This window comes from Natator depressus, chromosome 6, assembly GCF_965152275.1.
Source record: "Natator depressus isolate rNatDep1 chromosome 6, rNatDep2.hap1, whole genome shotgun sequence".
Classification (NCBI taxonomy): Eukaryota; Metazoa; Chordata; order Testudines; family Cheloniidae; genus Natator; species Natator depressus.
In genome coordinates this window covers 114508215-114525176 of record NC_134239.1, presented here as the reverse complement: position 1 = coordinate 114525176, position 16962 = coordinate 114508215, and the positions used below count along the sequence as shown (strand labels likewise).

Sequence of the window (16962 nt, the reverse complement as noted above, 5' to 3'; positions counted from 1 at the left end):
GGAGATGACTAAATGGGAAGATGGGAGAGGTCTATAAAATCATTAATCCTATGGAGCAAGTGAATAGGGAAGTATTATTTGCCCCTTCACATGCCACAAGACGTAGGGGTCACCTGATAAAATTGATAGGCAGCAGGTTTAAAACAAACATAAGGAAGTACTTCTTCACACAACACACAGTCAACTTGTGAAACTCGTTGCCAGGGGATGTTGTGAAGGCCAAAAGTATAAATGGGCTCAAAAAAGAATTAGATAAGTTCCTGGAGGATAGGTCCATTAATGACTATTAGCCAAGATCATCAGGGCTGCAGCCTCATGCTCTGGGTGTCCCTAAACGAGTGTTTTCAAACCATGGGTCGTGACCGACTACTGGGTCGTGGCGTGTAAGGCGCTGGGTCGCCTTGCTCTGGTCAGGGACGTTAAAAGTCCTGTCAGCAGTGCTGCCCAGCTAAGGCAGGCTAGTGCTTACTTTTTCCGACACCACGCTGTACCCCGGAAGCGACCAGCAGTGGGTCCGGCTTCTAGGCGGGGGGGCCACAGGGTTCCGTGCACTGCCCAAGCACCAGCTCTGCACTCCCATTGGCTGGCAACTGGCCAAGAGGAACGGGGTGCGGGGAAGGCGGTGCCTGCGGGCAAGAGTCACACTGAGCCACTTGCGTGCCTCCGCCTAGGAGGCAGATCTGCTGCTGGCTGCTTCCGGATGCAGCACGGTCCTCGGTGCACCCCGGCTGCACTGACCCCAAAGCCCTCAGCCCTAGTCCAGAGCCCTGACACCCTCCTGCACCAGCCCAAAACCTCCCACACCTTGAACCCCTCATTCCCAGCCCCAACCTGCAGCACTCACCCCCGCACCCTAAACCTCTGCCCCAGCCCTGAGCCCCTCCCACACCCCAAACCCCTCTTCCCCAGTTCCATTGCGTCGCAGGCATCAACAATTTTCTTCAACTGGGTCCCCAGAAAAAAAGTTTCAAAACCACTGCCCTAAACCACCAACTGCTAGAAGCTGAGACTGGATGACAGCGGAAGGATCACTCAATAATTGCCCTGCTCTTTTCATTCCCTCTGAAGCACCTGGCAGGGGCCACTAGCAGAAGAATAGGATACAGAGCTCGCTTGACCATTGTCTGACCCAGTACAACTGTCTCGTACGTTCCCTTGCGGTTCCAGCCATAGGTGCTGGAGGTGTTGCTGTGTCCCAGAAGGGCCAGGCAAGGAATTTGTGAGATGGCCAGACGCGCTAGGTTTCACGCTGTGAGTGGAGGAGCCCCCAGCAAGGGGGAAAAGCACTACGCAGAGGTCACACAGTGCCTTTTGTCCCATCCTCTCATTACCACAGGATGCAAGCAAAAGGGCAGGTGCCCTGGTGAGATGGGGGCGCCTCTGCCACCACCTCCTGGTGGGCACGTGGAGGGAGGGAGGGAGGGAAGGAAGGAAGGAAGGATCACAGGGCTGCTCTCAGCCAGGCCCCACTTCTGCTGGCATTGGAGTCACTGGCCAGGAGCCCAAGCAAGTCAACGAGGCAAAACCAGACACAGGCCCGCCTAGCCCATTGGCAGCTATTTGAACACTAGACTCCACCTCGTCCTTTCCCTGAGCCAGTTACAGCTAAGGGGCGGGTCTGGGCTCCATGGTAACCCCTCAGCCAATCGCACGTTAGGGGGCGGGTGGAGCTGAGCACCATGGTAACCCGTCACCCAATGGAAGGCTGGATCCCATGAGGGCGGTGCCACAGGGTCAGGAGACAGCCAATGACGGTCAGTGGTTGGCCGTGGGCGGGGTTTCATGGTGGAGGCATTCCCCAATGGCAGGCCTGGTAGGGGAGGAGCAGGCGGCCGTTTCTTTGTGGGCTTTGACAATAAGATGGCGGGTGGGGGGAAGGCGGGGCTGGCCAGTGTGCTTGGTCACGCCCCCTCTCTCAGGCGCGGAGCGGTCGGTGAGGCGGGAGCCGGGCTCGGGTCGGGGAGGAGCGGGCGGCGACGAGGCGGTGAGTAGGCTCGGGCCGAGCGCTCTGCGGGCCCGGGATTAGCCGCCACCGGCGTCTGTCGTTGCCCCGCGGGCAGAGAATGGGGCGCCGGGTCTGGAGGCGGGGAAGAGCCCGGGGTGGAGGTGGATTCAAAATGGCGGCGGATCCCCCTCCCCGGGGTCCCAGGGCAGAGCGGGGCGACGAGCTCCAGCTGCCGCCGGCCAGGGTCTCTTCGGAGCGGGGAAGGCCGCTTTGCGGCGGGGAAGGCGCTCCCCCCCCTCGAGTACTCCACAGCCTCCGCTCACTGCTCCCTTTCGCCCCCCATTCTCCCTGCCTCCCCCCCTCGCGCGTACTGCCCCGCAGGTCTAGCGCACTGGCCCTCCCCCACCTTCACCCTGGCCAGCAGCTCCCTACATGTCCCCTGCCCCCCAGTTCCTAATCCCCGCCGCAGCACTTTGCTCCTCCCCCACCTCCTTCCTCCAAGGCGGTGCTTTCCCCCCTCACCCCCACATCCTCTGCCATCATCACCACCACCACATACCGCCTCTGTACTTCTGGGAGAGTGACTCCTGCCGCCCCGAGGGGCCGGCGCTCTTAGGGGAGGGGGCCACTGCCCTGCCCCCCCCCCGGGGGGGATGCCCCCTCAGCTCTACACACCTCTGCACTTTTCCTGACCTATCACCACCACTTGCACCTTTTTACTCTTTCCACTACGTCATCTGTATGTTAGGTGGAAGACTAGACTGTCCTTTTGTCCCATCCTCTCATGATCGTTATGTACATCCCTGTATTCCCAAATCCATCACACACAACTCTGTATTGCTAGGAGGTGGGTGACCTGGCACTGTCCCCACCCTGGTCCTGAGGGTTGCCTTTTCTTGCAACCACACGCTGTACTTGGGTATTGTGTCTCGGAAATGGTGTCTGTGCAGTCATTTATAACTTAGCAAAATCTGGACCTAAATTCAGTGGTAAGGTCCCTGTTTCTACAGCAAACTGGAAGCTCTGTGCCAGATTCAAGTAAATTTAAATTTTAACTCTTTTAATGAATTAAATACATTAATAATACTATTCTTTGAACTACTTCTTTTTATATTCAATCCAATATATTTTATGCTATTCTTCAAATTTTCAGATGTCCGTATGCTGCAGATTTTTGTTTTGACACATCTGTATTGTAGGAGCTGTCGAAGATTAACCGCAAAATCGAGGGGCTTTTGGCACACAGGAAAACAGAACAGTTTGGGCTTTTGGCACACATGTAGTAGAGTGCTAGGGAAAGGATGTAACTTTTCTTCCCCTTTTTAGGCAAGGTTAAAGTTTACTTGAAATTGTTGGGGGGGGGGGGGGACCTTGAACTTCTAGCTTCCAAACAGACACCTCTTGACTTCATCTGTCACTGTGTCCAACAGCAGTGGACCAAGCACACTTGTTGAATTGCTCTGATATAGTGATCAGCAGAGAAACAAGTGTTTACAATTAAATTTATTAGCCCTGTCTACACTATACAGTTAGGTAGACATAAGCTGCCTTATGTCGACCTAACTATGTCAATATAAGAAAAGGAGTACTTGTGGCACCTTAGAGACTAATAAATTGGTTAGTCTCTAAGGTGCCACAAGTACTCCTTTTCTTTTTGCGAATACAGACTAACACGGCTGCTACTCTGAAATACGTCAATATACACACTACAGCCTTGCTCCCGCTGATGTAAGTGTACTACCACATTGAATATAACTCCCCCTCCACGAGAGGCATAGGGGTTGTGTCCGTGTAGTTAGGATGACCTATAGACACTGCATTACCTATCTCAGTTGTTGGCTGTTGGTCTCCACTCCAAACTGGGCTGCCTAGGGTCCCACCCCGCACTGTCCCGGGTCCTTGCTCCTGGCTGCCCCAGCTCTCAGCCCCCCACACTGCCCCTCTTCAGTCAGTGGAAGCACTCAAGGTGAGGAGAGATACCACTGACAGAAGGAGTGTGGTAGTATAAGTTGACCTAACTTAGGTTGATTTAAGATTGTAATGTAGATATGTACTTAGTTTTTACAGTTAACACCCTCTTGCAATGAATGGCCAGTTCATAACTACTATGGGTTCTGTGCAGGAAAAACAGCAAGATGTATATTTTATATTTGCATGCTTTTTTTAAAAAAACCAGAAGGGCTAAAAACTCAGGTTTTTAAATTAAATTTTAGATTCTGGGGCACAATTGTGTGTCTGGGTGGAATCAGCAGTAGGCTTTGCTACCATATAACTATGAAAAATAGGACTCATCTAAGAGGATGCAAAGAGAACCTATTTGTTTTGTGAGCAAAGATTTTTGCTCCTGGGAACGATGTAAAATCACATGCAACAGATCATGTGTATAATTTTCTTGTGTTGGGTACCTGTTCCTTTCCCAGTGTGTATTACTGAAGTTCCAGTTTGACTGGGCTGAAACCATCTCTATAGTATCACTTTGTCCTTTAGTTTCTGGACCTGATAATGAATCCTCCCCCCCGTCCTTTTATCGAAGGCTCATGTTCTCTTCAGCAGGCATTCCCATTTCATTCAGTTGTTTTGGCAGGTGATAGTGACTGTCTTCTGAAGTAAGGCTTTATTTTCTAGAATCCTCAAATATCAAACAGTAGTAGAAAACACTCTATCTTGGTTACTTATTCTCAGATCTGCAGCAACTTTTAATGTTGCTTGATCTTTACTAGAATGTCTTGATTTTATTTTAAGAGGGTTCAGTCAGATTCAGGATGCAGATGGCTACTATATAGTCCAGATGCATTCTGTAACAGATTGCCCTTAGGGTGTACAACTGGTAAAAAGTAGCATTATTGGGAAAATACCTTCCCTCCCCTCCTCTTCTTATTTAACTGAGCTGGGGTCACTGAATTCTTATCTATGACAGATGTTTCTAGAAGAAAATTTGGGTTATTTTCGTACTTTACCCTTGAAGCTTTCAGAATTTCAAATGAATTAGCTATTTTTTTTCCTGATCTGGTAACTCTAGTGCAAAGGACATTCATAGTCAATATGTTAAGAGGTCTATCAAACTTCATTTAGTCCCAAATTTGTTTTGAAAGTCTACTTGCTTTTATGAACAAAACACATTTCTCCTACACTCTTTTCTAGCAAATCTATCAGCTTGCAAGGCAAATTTTAGTCACAAAGTTCTCATGGCTGCTGCTGTAGGAAAACTCACCTCCTTATTTTCACAGCTTACCACTTACATTTACTTTATATAATCTTCATGTAGGATGGGAGAAGAGTGACAAAATCTGCAATATAGTGTACCCTGATTATTCAAGTAGCATGAGGCACGCAGCTGTTATGTGGATAATTGGGAGCTCAGTTAATAGAGAGGGGAGGAGACACGCAGAGGCCGGCTCCTTGCAGTCCTGGCAGAGGGTTTCTGCTCTGTCCCGCTTGCTTCCATGACAGTGGGGCTGCAGAAGGCTCCCTGCGCTGCCACGACCAGGGACACCCAATCTTTGCAGGTGTGGGGCAGAGCAGAAATCCCTGGCCAAGACTTTGCTCTGCCCGGCCAAGAATTCAACCTTCCTTGCGCCTATAAGGATCAAGTGTCACTGGCCCGGTGACAGTGCAGGAAATCCTGAAGCACTGCTGTCACAACGCTGCTCTTTCGCAGCCCTGCTGTCACAGGAGTGTGAAAAGGGGTCCCTGCACTGCTGCAGGACCATTCAGCAGCAGGCTGGCTTTCCTGCAGCTTGGAGCTTGTGTCCTTTTCCTTCTTGCAGCCCTGGCTGGGGGTCTCTAGTAACCGAACCTCTGCTTTATCTAAATTCCTGCCTTATCTCCTTACATCAGATGCAGTGGGGACAAGAAAGGGATTTGGTCAATATGGAGGTTTGGATAATAGGGTTTCAGGTAAAGGGGAGTATACTGTATGTTTTTCCTTTTGTTTTACAGAGATTTGTCTTTTCTCCCCCTTAAGTAATTTTAATGTATATTTCAATACCCCAAGTGACCACTAAATATTTTGTTTACTATTTCAATAGCTAAGAAAGAGAGGAGAAAAAGGAAGAAGAATGGTGCAATGGTTAGGGCATTAGCCTGGGACTTAGGAGACCCAGGGTTTAAGTCCTTACTTTCACACAGACTTCCTGTGTGACTTTTGGGCGAATCACTCAGCCTCTCTGATCAGTCTGTACAATGGGGATAATAGCACTGCCCTGCCTCACAGGTGTGTTATGAGGATCAGTTCATTAAAGTTTGTGAGGCGCTCAGATAATCAAGTAATGGAGACTGTATAGGTACCTGTATAATAGCAAACAAGGGATGAAGTTTTGCTGTGTACCTCCTGTAACTGACTGACTTCCTGTCTCCTGCTGCCTGGTAGGAGCTATAACACTTGCTGTATGGAATCTTGTTCTATAGCATGGGAGAAGAGGAAGGACTCCACCAAACGCAGCTACTGGTATGTAACTTTTTAAGTGAAACTTTTAAACAGCTATATTTTTTGCAGTCTCAGAAATTGGGCAACAAGATTCTATAGTTATGATAGGTTTCAGAGTAGCAGCTGTGTTAGTCTGTTCTTTTTGTGGATACAGGAGTACTTGTGGCACCTTAGAGACTAACCAATTTATTAGAGCATAAGCTTTTGTGGGCTACAGCCCACTTCATCGGATGAATCTATCCTCACACCTTCTTGTCAACTGTCTAAATGGGCCATCCTGATTATCACTACAAAAGTTTTTTTCTCCTGCTGATAATAGCTCATCTTAATTAATTAGCCTCTTACAGTTTGTATGGCAACTTCCACCTTCTTTGTATGTATATATCTTCTTACTATATGTTCCATTCTATGCATCCGATGAAGTGGGCTATAGCCCACAAAAGCTTATGCTCTAATAAATTTGTTAGTCTCTAAGGTGCCACAAGTACTCCTGTTCGTTTTTATAGTTATGATGTGGGTTATCCATTTGCAAGTGAATCAATGCGATAGAAACCAGTGGGACATTCTGGCAAAATCTGATTTTGTTTGTTTGTTTTTTTGTTTTTTTTTAAATTGAAGGATTTCTCATTTTGTTTCATCTCTGCTTGGTGCTCTTCCTATATTTTAATTCCCCCACAAAAAACAGTAAGGTGCTCAATATTGTTATTGCTCCACATTTCTTTCCATTCAGTGAGTTTAGTTTTCAAATATCAAATGTTTGAAAAACAGTTTATTGGTCAGTTAGGGTCCTATATATCCCTTACAATAACATTACAGTTAAAGTAAAAAACATAGCAAACTAGAAAATGCAGAATTAAGGTGACATTAACCACAGAAGCTTGGGGTGAGTAGCCCCGATATGCACTGCTTTCTAGAATTTTCCAGTATCCCACAAACAAGGCATACTTACCCCAAGAGTGTGTGTGTGTCCAAATGGCACTTGATTTCTGAGAACCACAATTTACCACGGCAAGTATCTTTATTCTGTGTGGGATTTTAAAGTGAGGTGCCTACAGAACCATAGTATCAGTGGTGTAATACATTAATGATCTAGAAGAGGGGTGACATACGTTTTTTAGTGAGCATTGTATTGTAAGGAATTTTAGAAGCCCTTAAAACTTGGGAACAGAATGGCAAATTAAAGTCAATGTAAATACAGTCTAACATGTTGGAAGGAACAGTTTACCTTGTCATATGTTGGATTTTGAGTTAACTAACCACTCAGGGAAAAGACATGGAGGAGAGCTTAAAGAAAAACATCTGCTCGGTGCACAATAGCAATCAGAAACCTAAAATGAGAGATTAGCGTGTATTGAGAGAAGTAGAGAAGAATACTTCCCCCACTCTCCCATGGCATTTTCAGTTAGTACACTTTCAACTTGAATAATGTGTTTAGGTTTGGTTACCCTCTCCAAAAAAAAAAAAAGGGGGAGGGGGGAGGAGGGAGGAAATATGTCCAACATAAACCATACTGGGTCAGACCAGTGGGTCAGCTAGCTCAGTATCCTGTCTGACAGTGGCCAGTGCCAGATGTTTCGGAGGATATGAAAAGAACAGGTTAATTTTGAGTGATCCATCTGGTGTCAGTCAGTTTTTGGCAGTCAGAGGTTTAGGGACACCCAGAGGATGGGGTTGCGTCCCTGATGATCTTGGCTAATAGCCATTGATGGACCTATCCTCCATGAGCTTTAGTTCTTTTTTTGAACCTAGGCATGCTAAGACTTCTATATGCGGAGAGATTAAGAAGGGATACTATAAAGGTTTATTGAATAGTAAATTGTGTAGTGAACATCATGTGTGCACTTTAACTTACCCTGACTGTTACATTAGAATCAGGGGACACCCATTGAAATTCAAGGCCAATTTAATTTTTTTCTTTAAGCACCTAAGAAAATACCTTGTGGCACTCACTACTCTAAGATATGGTCAATATCAGTAAAATTAAAAGAACATTTGTATGCTTACCAGACCCGTAGCTGCAGTTAGACTAGATAGCGAACACTCACATTTCAGAAGATAAATCCATCACTGACTGGCTGCCTGTAGTTTGAAACAGACTTTCCCGTGTAGGTATGTTGCTGTAAAATTGTCCATTGTGTTTTACACATCCCTCTGAAGCATCTTGTACCAGATACATCATTGGTAACGCCTGTTATGACAGTTCTTATGTTGTCAAGTGATTTTAATTGTTTCTTAAATGAAAGATGTTAAAGTTTTTGCAGTAGTTTCTGCAGTGTCTAACTTGTTAGGCCACTGGATTGTGTTAAAGAGTCTCTCATTTTTTCTCAACAGGACACAATGTTTGTGCGAGGATTGAAGAGAAAATGGTTTGATGGTGAAGAAGATATTGAAGGAACTCTGGCTGGTTTTAAGGCTATCCCTTCATATAATCTTCAGCGACAGTCACTTTTAGATATGTCTTTGGTCAAACTTCAATTATGCCACATGCTTGTTGAGCCTAATCTTTGTCGTTCGGTACTTATAGCCAATACGGTGCGGCAAATCCAAGAGGAAATGACTCAGGATGGGACTTGGCAGATGATAAATACACAGAGTGCAGGACAGACTTCTCTAGATCGTCTAGTTTCAACAGATATACTTTGCCGTTCATCCAAGGAACAAGCTGAAGGAAAGCTTGTTCCAGTTTATGGTACCTTCACTAAAGACTGTGAGGGTACCCAGTCACAAGATAATTCGGAAATTATGTCAACAGTTGCATCACCACAAGCTCCAAGAAACCTGCAGAGTAACATGTGGGAAATGGAGAATCCACAAGAAAATAGAGGAAACTTTCAAAAATCATTAGATCAAATATTTGAGACGTTGGAGAATAAAAGTCCTAATACAGTTGAAGATCTGTTTTCAGAAGTTGACAATTCTTACTATGACCTTGATACAGTATTAACAGGAATGATGAGCAACACAAAAATGGGACACTGTGATATGCTCGAAACATTTCCTTCTCAGACAACCACAAATTCTAACTCTAACTGTAAATCTGATCTTAATGAGCTTGATCATATTGTGGAGATCCTTGTTGAATCTTGAAACTGTTAAATGTGCAGAAGACAAAGATCTTTCAAGGAAACAGAGGACTTGTGGAAACAATTTTTCAGATAGTTTATTCTATCAAAACTGCACATGTATTTTATTAAAAAATATATATATATAAAAAGCACTTCATATTGCAAAATGTTAATTTTTGAAGTTAACATGCAATTTGTAGTGTCATTCTGTTTTGTCCATTTAACTGTAAATACATACTGTAAATGGTTTTAAGTTAGGGCCCAAGGCTTTCAGAATTGGGCTTTTATGCCAACCTTTCCTAGCCTTTGAAGGGGGTGTATGTTCAGTGAGAGGGCTTCTCTCTGTCTTTTTTGTTTTCCTTCTCCCTTTCCCCCACTAAAAGAGGCAGCAGTTAAGAAAGACTGGGTTCTCCTTTACCTCCTGATTCTGGATCAACACTTCATTCCTACCACCACTTAATTTCTTCCCTATCCACTTCCACTGTTCTGCCTGCAGTTACTGCAAGGCTTTTGAAGAGCAATATGCAATAGTTCCCGTTATCCTAGTTTTTATGTCTGTTTTTGCTTAAATTTTATGTTTAAATATAGTTTTAAAGTGTTTATCAATGTTTAGATTTTTTCCAGCTATTTTCCTAAAATATATTTTTTACTATAAATGTCCTGTCAGCTGCTAATTTAGTAACTTTTAATCATAAATATTTGCAGTTGATGTATTTTTGAAAGACTTACAAGAAGGGATTTGTTTTTTACCATGAACTACCTTATGTAGTTCAGTAAAGTGTGTAAATGTAAATATACGTTTTATACATTTCATTAAAATGTAAGTGCTGTTTTCATGATTCTGTTTTATAGAGTAGTACTTTACTAAACTAAGAATTGTACAGTTATGCTTTTTATACAACTTGAGCATCATTAGAGGAAAAGCTCTGATACAGCTAGATGCAATTACAGTTCAAACCACATTTTTGTTAATTTCGGACCTAAATTATATAGGTTTTTATTTATGTATATTTATATATAAATGTCATCAAGTGAATTGTTTATCACTGAAATCTACCATCAAATAGTTGTTTATATGAGAACTGTCTTGCGTTAATTACTACAAAATATTACTAGAGGCCTTTAAATCTCTAATGATGTGTTCTGATGTCTTGTCTAAATTAGTATGTCCCACCCTTACCTAGACTTTCTTGTCAACTTATTTTTGATTAACAGAAGTTAATATAATGTGGGTTAGCATTTGCTTTCTTTAAGGACTTACACATTCGTTTTAGAGTGTGTGTAATCCATCTTGTCCCTAGGGGCACTTTTGGGGAGGGGGTGGATCAAATGTGGCATACATTTTTGCTATAAAATGAGCAATTTTTACCTTGGTAAACTGGTGCTAGAAAGAAATCAAAGTACATGATAGGAAAGGAAGGGAAAAGAGAGATGTTGTCCTGGAACCTTTTGGTATTGGCTGTATGGGGGGAAGAGATCGCAAATAGTTCAGTTGCTTTCACTGGTGTATCAAGGGACTGAGTACAATGTGGAAAAAATAAACATTTTTGTATTTAGCAAACTTTTTTGTCTTCCCACAGGTGATCTGACCTATTTCATGTCTCTCATGATTCTCAAATCTCTAACTAGAGATTTTAAGTACATTCCAGTTCCTCATTTCCATGAAACTTATTTCTAAATATAAATACTTCTGTTTCTAGGTGAATGCATCTTTAACTTAGAATTTTAATAATTTACGTGCTTTTGAAAATGGCTGGTTGAAAAAGCAGCATTGTATAGCTAAGTTTTCCCACCACAGTAGATGGATGCATATTTTTAACTCCAGTTTGTGTCATTTGTATGTGAGCTTTCAGTGAACTTGAAAAATGTTTTTTGTATTAAACTTGGACATGAGGTGATCTTTATGTGCTTAGTAGTAAAACATTGCTTTCATAATTCCAAACGGACCGTGAGTTTGTATTAAAGAACTAGCTGAATGAAGCACTGCATGAAAACATGCAAGTTAAATTGGTACGACTTAGCTGGATTGAAAAGGTACTATAGAGGGCTCAAATATTTAAGAATTTTTAAATTAGAAAATATTCACATCAACACACAAATTAGGTGACACAGCAGGTAATCCTTATTAAACTGGATATAAGTGCTGTAACCTTTCTCTTCATAGACATTTGACTACAATAAATACAACCTAGGTTTTATGTTGCAATTGGTGTGTACCACAGCATGGGTGGTGATGACTCCTTTCTATCTAATGATGCCCATGGAAATTTGCTTAAGATGTCTGTTTTCTGTATGGACCCAAAGGGTGAGTGAGTTAGGGTTAAACATCTGAGGCATCTCCCCCTAGATACTCAAAAGGCATACAGAGGAGCATTAGTGTAGTTGTAACCTAACTACCTTTTGTGACTTTGAAAATCTCCCCCAGGATTGCTTTGATGTTTAAACATTCGTAATTGATTTTTCTGTCTTCAGCAGGTGGAAGTTGCCGATGTCTTTCCTTGAAGGGTTAGCTTTTTCAAGAATGCTTATCTGTTAAATTATGGATGCAGGGAAGACACACATATATTCAGCATTCTGTATAATGACTGAGCTAGGATGTGTCTACGGTTGTGTATGGGACTTGTCAAATATGTAAGTGCACAAATTATATTAAATGCAGCATAGCTGTACTAAGCATCTTAACAAGCATGTTCTATGAACTGAAAGAATAAATTTTTCTATTATGCAATTATACATAGCTGTTAGTCTTTCCAGCTAAGCTAAGCATTCTCTGCCCATTAAACTATCTGCTTTGGCTAATCTACACATTTATAGAATTGGCCTTTCAAAAGATATATGCATCTTATTTCACTTGACTCCTAAAATTAACTTGTTGGTTTTGAATATGTAATGTTGCATGCCTGTTACCCTAAACTGAGGCCCAGATTTTTAAAGGTATTTAGGCATTGCTGCGCCTTGGATTTAGGCTCCTAAGTGCCTAAATCCCTTTTGAAAATGAGTGACTCCTAAATCAGTTAGGCATTGCAATGCTGAGCACAGTAATGCCTAAATACCTTTTAAAAATCTGGTCCTGAGTACTTAGCAGAAACTTGAAAAGAATACATGCTTATGAAGAGATTTGCGAGATTACTTTTTGGTCCCACCTTGAAGCTCCATTTCTAGACTTTCCCAGAAGTTTCCAGCCAATGTTAACACAAGGGTTGTTTCATTGCTACTGGTATTCTGTCTGAGCTGAGACTAGTCCACTTTTCCCATGCCTCCATACTCTAACTTGTTTCACCTTTTTCTGTTGTAAATCTGTTGACTCTGTTTATTCTCTAGTCCATTTAGTCATTTATGTGCTAGTTCCAAGATAATTGGTTTTGTAGTGCATTTGCAAATGATATATGTGAGATACACTGATGGTATTTTCATCCTCTGGACAAATTACAAACTCCCTCAGAGTTTCACCACAACTTCAACAACCACCACTTGTCAATTAAACTCTCTGGAACATTCCCCTACTAGCATAACTTCCCAGACCCCACAATCGGCTTCAGTAATGGAACCCTTCAGGCAACTAAGAAACCCACAGATCAGCACACTTACCTTTATAGATCCAGTAACCTTCCCAAATGTACCAAGAAATGTTAGCTACACTCAGTCACTCAGATACCACAGAATATGCTCTGAGGAGATAGTCTGGGATATACACTTAACACACTCAAAACCGCCTTCACCAAACAAGGACACTCCATGGAACAGGCCATCCAAATAGTCCAAGAGAACCTGCTTCAATACAGAAATAAAACCCACCCTGACCATACATGTCTAGTTTTCACCTACCACCTCACACTGGAATCCATATTAGGTCCTCAAACAACTACCACCCATACTTGGAAATAAATCTTTCCTGAACCCCCCCCCATCTGGCCTTCACACAACCTCCCAAGCTCATCAACATTAGAAGCAAGCTCCCCACAGACCAGGACCCGCCAACTCAAAGCAGCGCCCGACCCTGCCAGAAAAAACAGACGCAAAACCTGCAGACATCTCCACTGCTAAAATGGTCAACACTCCCCACAATGCACCTTTCAAGATCCATGGTCTTACACATGCCTATCACAGGTGGTGTACCGTATCTAATACATAGTTATTGGGGTATTTATTGTATGTGAAACCAGACAATCACTATGGTCTCAAATGAACTCAAGAAAATAAGACAAAAACACCATCTCACATATGGGTGAACACTTCACAAAGTGATCATTCTATATCTGACCTGTCAGTTCTTATCCTCAAAGGAAACCTGCACGATACTTTCAAAAGATGAGCCAGGGAGCTTAAGTTCATAACTTTGGTAGACACTAAAAATCATTGTCTTTATTAAGACACTGGATTTGGGTCTTATTACCTTACTCTAACCCATTAACACCCCCCCCCATAGTTATAGGAGAAAAAGGTGGTGTTAAGGGGCTGCTTCACATTGAATAGTCCCTTAGACTATGTGCTAATTACTTCTGCTAAACTATTTGTTCAATCTTGTATTCAGCTGTGACACCAGGAATACCTTTCCCAGACCTGAAGAAGAGCTCTGTATAAGCTCAAAAGCGTATCTTTGGCTATGTCTACTCTACGCACCTTTTAGAGACATAGCTGTGCTGCTACAGCCATGCTGCTAAAAGGCACGCAGTGTAGCCGCTGTTTGTCGACAGGAGAGAGCTCTCCCGCCAACAAAGTGCTGTTCACACCGGCAGTTTTTGTCAGCAAAACTTTTGTTGTTCGGGGGGGGTGTTTGTGTGGTGGTTCCCCCCCCCCAAACGACACAAGTTTTGCCTAAGAAAGACCAGTGTAGGAAAAGCCTCACCAACAAAAGTTGGTCTAATAAAAGATATTATCTCACCCCACCTTCTCTTTAATATCCTGGGACCAAAATGGCTAGAACAACACTGTCATCAGGAGTGTCTGAGTACTAGCATGTGTGACTGTGATAGGCTCTACTTTGCACAGAAATAGAACAGAGTTGGCTGTCAACATTTCTAGCATTTTGCTAAGGAAATTTGAATCTAGCTGTACAAACTAAGAAAGCAGCTTCTTTAGATCATTGAAGGTTTCTGTAAGATTCACTGGTGCCTCTGGCAGACTTGTTTTCTTTTGATGAATCCTATGGCTGTCTTTCCTCTACAAATTGGGCATCATGGCTAAGATTGTCACATTACAAACACCTGACAGTTGGTCCAAATGCTAAGGCTCAGCTCACCACTCTGTTTCACAGAGGACATGAAAATTTTAAAGCAAATAGCTAACGCTAAATCTGCTCTTCTTTTTCAGATAAACTGAAATTTCTAACCCTGTCTATGGTTTTGTCCTCCATCCTCCTTCCTTTGTGTCATTTAGGAATCCAGAATATTTGGAGCTCTTGTAGTTTCAGGCATTCAGCAAGGGCAAAAGCATAAGAATCCAGACAGATAGACGAACAACAACTTATATCAAGAAGAGGGAAATTGGGAGGTAAGGAAAGAACTGAGTGTTGCTGGTCTGGGCTGAAAAGTATCTTTTCAGATACCTCAGATGTAGTGACAGCGTAACTCAGCTATGGTTTTCATCCTTCAGCAGGCAGGTTAGTACTTCATATGGTAGTCTCCAAATTCAATGGGAATTGTCTCTCTTTCAAGCCAGTCTGTATGCTATTCCAAAACCACAAGTGTCTGGAATGGTTTAGCAAATGTTGGTCAAAGTCAACTTGCTGTAACACGTTCTCCATGTTACAAACTATTCTCAAAATTTACACTAGTACTACAGGCTTAGGTTTTTTCAGGCCTACAGGCCTACTACAGTTGAAACACCACATCTCATCTATTGATTTGATTTAACTAATTTTAATTCTGAAATTAGACAATTCCTCTATATTCCCTGATACTAAATGTACAAAAACTACAAAAAATATGAAGCCAGAGGTGGCTTGAAACAAAAGATCTATTTATATTCAGACACCAAGTGTAAGGCACAAATAAAAAAAAGTGTTTTTAAAAGCAGCCGTTTACACTAGAAAAATAAATATCCATCCAAAATCTGTATAAAAAATGTATTGGCCCATGGACAAAAATTACTCTCATTGATAATGGGCAGTTAAAAGTATTTTCATCAAAAAATTCAAACAAGTAGAATTTCAGAAGGCTGATACAGTATATGAAAACATGACGTTAAAGAGTCTTAAGTTTGTGTTTTAGTATATCTCCATAACGGGAGAAATAAACTTATTCTTTACTACTTCCAAACAAACCAAACTAGGGTAATGTGGTTCATTCAGCTCTAATACTTTTCACAGACCTTCCAGCTGATTCTTATTTAAAAAGGATATCCCTTTTTTGGTGTCACCTGCAGGACTGACACATGCTAAACTTCTTATTTCCAGGAAGTTCTGAGTTCAAGGTCGTGAAACAAAATCCCACCACGATTTTTTTGTTTCAGTTACAAGAAACATAATTTACAAGTTCTGGTGTCTCTTGTTGGTCTTAAGCAAGAAGAAATCAGTTGCACCCAATCTTTCTTTTATGTTACCAACTCCGATGCCCGTTCTTGGAATGCCCATGGCTTGCAGGCTAGTGATATCTTACTAATGTAAGGCTCCTCTCAGAACTTACTTGGACAAAACTCCAATCGACCTCAGAAGAAGCTGTGTTCGAGTAAGACAGGTAGAATAGTGATCCTTGTTTCTGGAAGCATTCTTGTACTGCTCCAGGAGAACTCCAGATGTTTGCATGCAGTTTGTGTAAATGTTAACATTTACACAATCTGTCCACTGGAAAATATGAAGCCAGAGATGGCTTCTTATAATAGGAAAAATTTTCCAGTAAGTTCAAACATCACCTTCCTAGGGAAGAATAATCAAATGCATGAACAGTAATAGGAGAGCTTGCAAAAATGTAATTAGGAAGAAACTGTATTTCTTATGTCAACTATATTTGAAAGTTCCTTTTGACTGTGTGGGTAGTGGCAGTGTGCATGCATTTAAGTAATAAACTGTCACTTTACAATTAATAGGATATTTTAAATCTAAATTCATTTTGCACTCATTGGTCATAGATCAAATTTTGGAGGAATTTCCATTTAATAAATCGTGGGGCTGCTGTGGAAGCCTCTAAAAGCAGCTTTTTTTTGTTTTTGTTTCCTTTTTGTTTAAAGGAGTGGCAGGTTCTGCAAAATGGAGCCTTCAAACTTGTTAACATTTAGGCTGTTAGAACAAGGACCAGTGTGAGGAGCCCACAAGATGGGAAGACCGAATTATCATTATTGCTTTTTTAAAAAGAGAATTCAGAGTTCACACAGGTCTGACGAGTTTGATGCTTGTGTCGAACTGAGCAGTTCAATATATCATAGATGTTGGCATCTAAAATAGTACTTCCATTGCCATATTTGAACTTATGTGGAAGATGTAGGTAAGAAGATACAGATGTTTAATAGTCTAAATAAAAATTTAGGAGGGAATATGTTCCTATAAAAATACTACATGAAATCTTCATACAATGCACTGTACGGTATTGTCC

General features: G+C 42.2%; 1 protein-coding gene across 2 annotated transcripts; it reads left to right on the top strand.

Annotated features, from left to right (window-relative positions):
- Window positions 1-1917: 1917 nt before the first annotated feature.
- Window positions 1918-16660, top strand: LOC141989540 (cell division cycle-associated protein 4-like). 2 transcript variants are annotated; one of them, XM_074956350.1, is made up of 4 exons: window positions 1918-1984; window positions 6315-6392; window positions 8703-12067; window positions 14813-14926. In XM_074956350.1, the coding sequence occupies exons 2-3, from the start codon at window positions 6354-6356 to the stop codon at window positions 9456-9458; spliced, it is 795 nt and encodes a 264-aa protein (XP_074812451.1). In that variant the 5' UTR covers window positions 1918-1984; window positions 6315-6353; the 3' UTR covers window positions 9459-12067; window positions 14813-14926. The 2 variants fall into 2 exon arrangements, with proteins under 2 accessions (XP_074812451.1, XP_074812450.1); XM_074956349.1 differs by lacking the exon at window positions 1918-1984 and adding an exon at window positions 16601-16660 and having other exon boundaries at window positions 5635-6392; window positions 14747-14926.
- The last annotated feature ends 302 nt before the right edge of the window (window positions 16661-16962 follow it).

Coding starts and splice junctions, on each gene's coding strand:
- LOC141989540 (XM_074956349.1), top strand. CDS start 6,354: ATGGGAGAAGAGGAAGGACTCCACCAAACGCAGCTACTG. Junction 6,393..8,702: donor TCCACCAAACGCAGCTACTG/GTATGTAACTTT, acceptor TTTTCTCAACAG/GACACAATGTTTGTGCGAGG.